Raw genomic sequence first — 6,435 nt, 5'->3', positions numbered from 1 at the left:
TCTTCCCGTTCCCTGAGACAGCGGTGGCGTCTCCAGGGGCAACAGCAATGGCGGCCCCCTTGTCCGAGCGGCTCTTCTCGCTGGAGCTGCTCGTAGACTGGGTGCGTCTTGAAGCCGGGCTGCTGCCGCCGCCGCCCGTGGTCGCGGTGGAGGAGGAGCAGGAGGAGGCCGAAGAGGAGGAGGCATCGCCGCCACGGCCATCGCGCGACTTGTGCCCCGCCGTGGCCTTCCGCCTGCTGGACTTCCCCACGCTGCTGGTTTACCCTCCTGAAGGCCCCGGCGCCCCAGCCCCGGAGCCCCGGCCCGGCCTGGTCAGCTTCGGTCGCGGCAAGTCCTGTCTCTTCCGCCTGCACCCCGCCACCCTGCACCGCCTGCTCCTTCGGACCCCGCTTCACACCCTGTTACTGCAGCTGCCCCCTGGGCGTCCGACTCCCGCCCCACAGCTCCTGGGTGCCTGTAGCATCTCGCTGGCCGCCGCCGCCCACAAGGTCCTGGGACAGGCCGCCTCCGGCTGCTCCCAGGGTCATCGAGGAAATTTCCCTCTGCATAACCAAGCTGGGGATCGGATTGGGTACATTGCTCTGGGCTACCGCTTGACCGATTTGGGAAGCAGCTTGCTGGGCCATCTTGAGAGGCCAGTTACTTCCACAGGAGGTGGGGTGGAGCGTGTAGAGGTCAGTTCCCAAACCCTGCAGGAAAAACAGCAACCAAACTCAGAGCCAAGAGCGAGAGATGCTGATAGGTTTCTCGTGGGTTTAAAAATCCCAAAGGTACAGAAGGATTTGGAGGAAGGAGCTTCCCACAGTAAGAACAACTCTGGTAACACGGTTTCTGTGAAGCATGGCAAAACCAAGTCTGTTTGTTCAAATTCTAGTGGTGTGAGGAGCGTTAGCCCCCCAGATCAGGAAGTCACAGAGTTAGACATTGAAACCAACACTTTTTGCCCCCCTCCTCTGTATTACACTCATTTGACCCAAGAAAAGATGTCTCCTGTACAGGGTACAATCACCATTAAGCCTCAAATAAATGTACCTGAGGAATTGGATGCTCTTTTTCTAGAGGAAAATCATGCAACTGCCCCAACACATACTGATTCTCTGAAACCTACTAATTCTGGGTTACATGAGAATCCTCCAGTGCTCATAAATGCTCCGCATGTTCAGGATATAGGAGCAAGTGATCAAACTACAGATCATGCTCAAACTGAACAAAATAGAATTAATACAGTAAGGCAGCTGCCTTTGTTAAATGCTTTGTTGGTTGAGTTGTCCGTGTTATACAACCAACCTGTGGCAAGCCCTACTCAAATACATCCTCACTTAGCCTGGTTATATAGAACTGAGGATAAGAAGTCACCAGAATGCACATGTAAATCTGAATCTAAGGATCGGCTTTCTATGGGGGGAAATGAAAAGTCAGCAAATCTTCAGTATAAAAAGAACCAAGCTGAAAATCTCAAAAAAGGTAAATATTTTGAAAAGAACAGTGGTAACCCCCCCCACAGAGTTGCAAGGGGGAAGTTGCTTTACGGTTTAACAAATACACTTAAACTACGTTTAAAGCAGACAAATCCTGATATGTTGGTAGTACATGAAAAAAGAGAGCAGTATAGAAAAATGCAAGCACAGATGTTAGGTGCAAAACTCAGAACTCCACCATCCAAAGTTAAAGTATTAAGCTTTGCAGAACAACATCAGAAGCCACACCAACTGCCGAAAGATAAGTGTTTGGGATTAGATGCATCTTTTGCTGAAAACAGTGATACCTCAAAGCAAATCAGTGGAGTTTTTGATGACCATAGCACAACTAAAGAAACTAAACTGAAATGTGCAACTGAAAAAGCTGTAGATTGTGGTGAACATAGAGCCAATAATGGTTTATTGGAAGAAATTGTGAGTCCTGCAAATTCCATTGTCCCTGAAGGTTTTACTCATGCAAGTATTTTGGAAGGAAAAATGGAAATGAAAGTCCAAAGTTCATGTGTTTTCCAACAGGTTGCAGTTGTTAACAGAATTGTAGTAGATAAAGAAATAGAGGATAAACAGGTCAAAACCACCGATGATGACACTCTTATTGATGATATCAGTGAAAATAAACCAAGTAAAAATAGTTGCTCTGAAAGCATCTCAGAATTAAAGTATTCTGATGACTTCACCAGCCTTTGCTCTTCTGAAGATTTCTATACCACTGAGGACACTAGCAGAATTTTACAAGCTCATGATAGCAGTCCAGGGGCAGAAAATCCAAAACATAACCAATACACAAGTAAGTCTAGTGAAACAGTACTGTCCATAAGAAAAAACAGCAGTGAAGAGAGTTCTATTCTTAGCCCACCTTTTTCAGCTGGATCACCAGTACACTCATATAAAAGATCTCTTATTTCAAAGATTCAAGATAAAAGTTTGGAGGAAACGTCTAGTATCTCTAGCAGTGATTTATCTTCATCACACTGGATTGAGGAAAAAGAAAACCAGAGAGATCGAAACAGTATGTGTAATTCTAAAGTTATAAAGAGGGGTCAAGACATCTCTATTAAACTTAAAACAAGAACTGGTTGCAAGTCTTCAGAAAAAAGCCAGTCACCTCGGACATCTCAAGTGAGTTCTTATCTGCCATCTAATTTGTCAGAACTAGAACTTAATGTCCTGGATAACAGTACACCAGATCGCTTTGACGAAGATGATGAAGTTGCTTCACTAAGTATTTCCAAACAATGCAAAGATATTTGCGAATTAGTGATAAATAAACTTCCAGGATATACAGTGTGAAAATACGTGCTTTTAAAAAAAATTTCATTTTTGTATAACCTATGTGTACTGTTAGTGAAACAGTTTTTAATATTTTAGTATATAATATTTTAGTATATAAATTACATGAGTAATTCTTTTTAAGAAATATGTTATTTTGATGTCTAGATAGTATTTATTAAATTGAACAATATTAATCATGAAATCACCTTATAATCTAGGTAAGATTTAAGTTGTTTAATCTTATAAGAATAAAAGTATCTTTCTAAACTCTCAAAGTATCTATCTGAAAGTATCAGTCATCCTAAAGCTGGCTTCAGGCACACCATTACAAAAAGAAGGCTAGTTAATAAGGATGACCTCAGATTTTAATGGGAATAAGTCATTTAACAAATATAGAAGAACTTACTCTGTGAGATGCAGAAAGGTACAAAAATATTTAAGATATAGCCCCTGTATGTAGAGCTTACTGTTTTATATAGACATGAATTCTTTAGGGAAATCTTAGATACATACACATCCCATATCCCCAACAGATGAAGTCCTTTTTTATATGTTGTCATTGTGCTCTGTACTTTTTTTTTTTTTTTTAATGCAGTTTGTGTGATGACTTGATTAATGTGTATCTTCTGTTAGGCTTCAGTTTTGTGATGGAAGGGACCATATCGGTTTTGCCCACCAGTGTAGTATGTTCTTAGTATCTAGCACAGTCTAGTATGTGGTTGGGGTGTGATGATAGCATGTGTTGAACAAATTAATGAAGGCCATGCATTTAAAATAACCTGATGGGAGGGAATAGAATTAAGTAAACAAGCAAAAATCCTGAGAATAAGCAGCAGAAAATCCTTATTGGAAACATGGTTATTTGACTACAATATTTTTGTTTTGCTGTGTATAAACAGCCTGCAGGTGTTCAACAAATATTTAGGGAAGGAAGCTAAGAAAGGTGTCTTCCAGTTTCTTATATAGAAATTCAATTTATTGTTGTCATTTCAGGTTGTTCCATAGTTATTTTTAAAGTATGAAAGTTTGTTTTTAGGAAGTCTAGTGATCATTTCTTTATAATTTCTTCCCATTGGTTTTGTACTTAGACCTTATTCTGTGTTCAAATGTTTACATGTAGTTTTTTTATGTGTTTTATTTTAATTTTTACGCTTTTTAATATATCTGATATTTTTGGATGTATGAAGTGAGGCCCTAATTTTCCTTGCTTTATAAGTAATTAAATAACTATGTAAGTATTATCTTTTGAATGATAATAACAGATAAAATGTAGAAAGGTGGTAAGAGATGAGGATGTTATATTTTGAGAAACAATACGAATAAAAGAAATATGGGAATGAGCGTAATGTATTCATGGGACTGTGAAAATATCGTGATTCGAATGGTAGATTCATGCTACAGAGTGGTAGAAAGGAAATTTGTTGAGTAAGAAAAGTCCCAGATTGTAGGGAGCTTCAAATGCCAAGCATAATAATAAAGACCTAAGCAATAGAAACAATAGAGTATTTCACAAATGAGCACCGATATATAGTCATAACATTTTGAGTATTATAAAGTACTAAAATAATTTCTGGGAGGCATGGAAATTATACCAGTAAAAGTTTTGAAATATGAAATGCTTTTTAATGGCTAATGGCTATGATCTTAATTTTTCAGTTAATATAAAGCATCTACTATATCATTCTAGAAAAAGTATTTCAATGCTAGGTACTGTAGCTAGATATCAACTTGGTATGTAAATTGTTAGCAATTTTTCATTACTATGGAAGAGACAAAAATATAAGCAATAATGTCAAAATCATTAAAGAAATAACTACTTAAAAATCAACTTTTATTTGGAGTAAGTCATTGCCTATGATGGGAATAGATGAGAAAAATGATTAATTCAGTATGTCTGAGGTACAACAAAGACTAAAGCATTAATGTACTTTAAATTAGAAAACTTGAGTAGCTGAATAAGATTCTCTGAGTTAGGGCGCCTGGGTGGCTCAGATGGTTGGGCGTCTGCCTTCGGCTCAGGTCATGATCTCAGGGTCCTGGGATCGAGTCCCGCATCGGGCTCCCTGCTCCTTGGGAGCCTGCTTCTCCCTCTGCCTCTCTCTCTCTCTGTCTCTCATGAATAAATAAATAAAATCTTAAAAAAAAAAGAAAAATTCATAAAAAAAAAAAAGATTCTCTGAGTTAGTCCATCAATATTTATTTCTAGAATTGTGGTATGAGTTTTTATAGTTTAATTCTAGTGCAAAATACTTCTTTTCGTGCATTTAGTACTTCCTATTTGCAACCTATCTTCAAATTCTACTTCCATGTTTTAATTCTACAATCTAAAAGCTTAGTTAAGAATATCGTAATAGATACTACTCCTGAAACATTCTTTATCCCCTGAATTGCTTAAAATCATTGAAACATGAAATAGTATTTCAGCCTCTTAAATCAGGGAGACCTGTCATTTAATTGTTTGTAAACTAAGCTACTGCAATCCAGCTTTTCTGATTAGTGTAGGTATTTGAACTGCTGTGGGCAAAGCTGAATGGGAGAGGATCTAAGAAGCAGTGAGCAATAGAAATGTTAGGACCTACCTCTGTGTAGTATTAATACTAGCAGCTTAGGATGACAAGTCCTTTGAACTATTACCATAAGCAGATTCAAAGAGGGCTGTGCAGATGTTTACAATATGTTGGTTTTTCCGTCAGTCATATGCATGCTGTTGATATCTTCAGATACAAAGAACAAGGATGCTGAACTTTCTGCCTTGTGCTTCTGGCTTTCTGTTGAGAGCCCCTCCTTCACATCACAGTTAATTTTTATTTTTCCACCTGTAAAAGCAGTGCATTCGTTATGGAATTATATTTGGGAACCAAACTTTTATTTGCTGTAAACATAGAGTTAAACATCATAAATTAAACAAACTTCTAATTACCACACGTGGTTGGCAAAGCAAAGGAATTTCATAACAAAGGAAGCAACATATAAGATAAACAATATTTACATTTGTCTAATCGTAGACATACTTGGGCCTAGAGATATAGCCATCCTTTAGGCTACTTATGTTTTAATTTGGATTAAGATATCAGGAGTTGTACAGAATGACAATTTATAAGCCAGTACTTGCTGGATCCTTCTCATTTTTAACCTAAAACAATGCAAGGAAAACCTACTTGGTCAAGGACCAAGGCATTTTTACTATTTTTCTCCAGAAATTTTCCTGTCATGCTAGGAAATGACAGATTTCGGGATGAACATTAGGTTGGAGTGCCAAGCCATAGCAATATAATTATTTCCTTATTTTTCAAATACTTCTCTGTTATACTAATAATCGTATTAATTCTAGAAAGAATAGAAAATTCAGGTAAGAGTCTTTGCTGCAAAATTGTATCTTAAGTGAAGGTTATGGTCCTTTGCTTCCAAAATCCCAATGAAATCACAGTTGTAAAAATAAGAATGAACCCATAGTAGCCCTGGCAAACATGGAAAATACTGGTGGTGGACAAGACCATTTGAGGAACTTCTGGAAGATACAGAGCAGGTGAGTTTAAGTTGATGAAAGATGGATTAGAAATCTACTCTTCAGCATTGTCCAGTGAGGGAGCTGCTGGAGAAATGAGAAGATCGTGTTTATTTTCTAAAGAGCCTCAAATACACTTCAAGATCAGTCAGTAGGGCTTGGGAATAGAAGCAAGTTGTG

General features: G+C 38.4%; 1 protein-coding gene across 1 annotated transcript; it reads left to right on the top strand.

The window, feature by feature from the left end:
- Positions 1 to 17: 17 nt before the first annotated feature.
- MAP10 (microtubule associated protein 10) lies at positions 18 to 4,578 on the top strand. Its single transcript, XM_045877824.3, has one exon. The coding sequence runs from the start codon at positions 48 to 50 to the stop codon at positions 2,766 to 2,768; it is 2,721 nt and encodes a 906-aa protein (XP_045733780.2). The 5' UTR covers positions 18 to 47; the 3' UTR covers positions 2,769 to 4,578.
- The last annotated feature ends 1,857 nt before the right edge of the window (positions 4,579 to 6,435 follow it).

This window comes from Mirounga angustirostris, unplaced genomic scaffold (assembly GCF_029215605.1).
Source record: "Mirounga angustirostris isolate CCGP_5_RB_7025 unplaced genomic scaffold, mMirAng1.0.hap1 SCAF_6, whole genome shotgun sequence".
Classification (NCBI taxonomy): domain Eukaryota; kingdom Metazoa; phylum Chordata; class Mammalia; order Carnivora; family Phocidae; genus Mirounga; species Mirounga angustirostris.
Note: the sequence above shows the minus strand (reverse complement) of the source record. Positions and strands in the feature narration are given on the sequence as shown.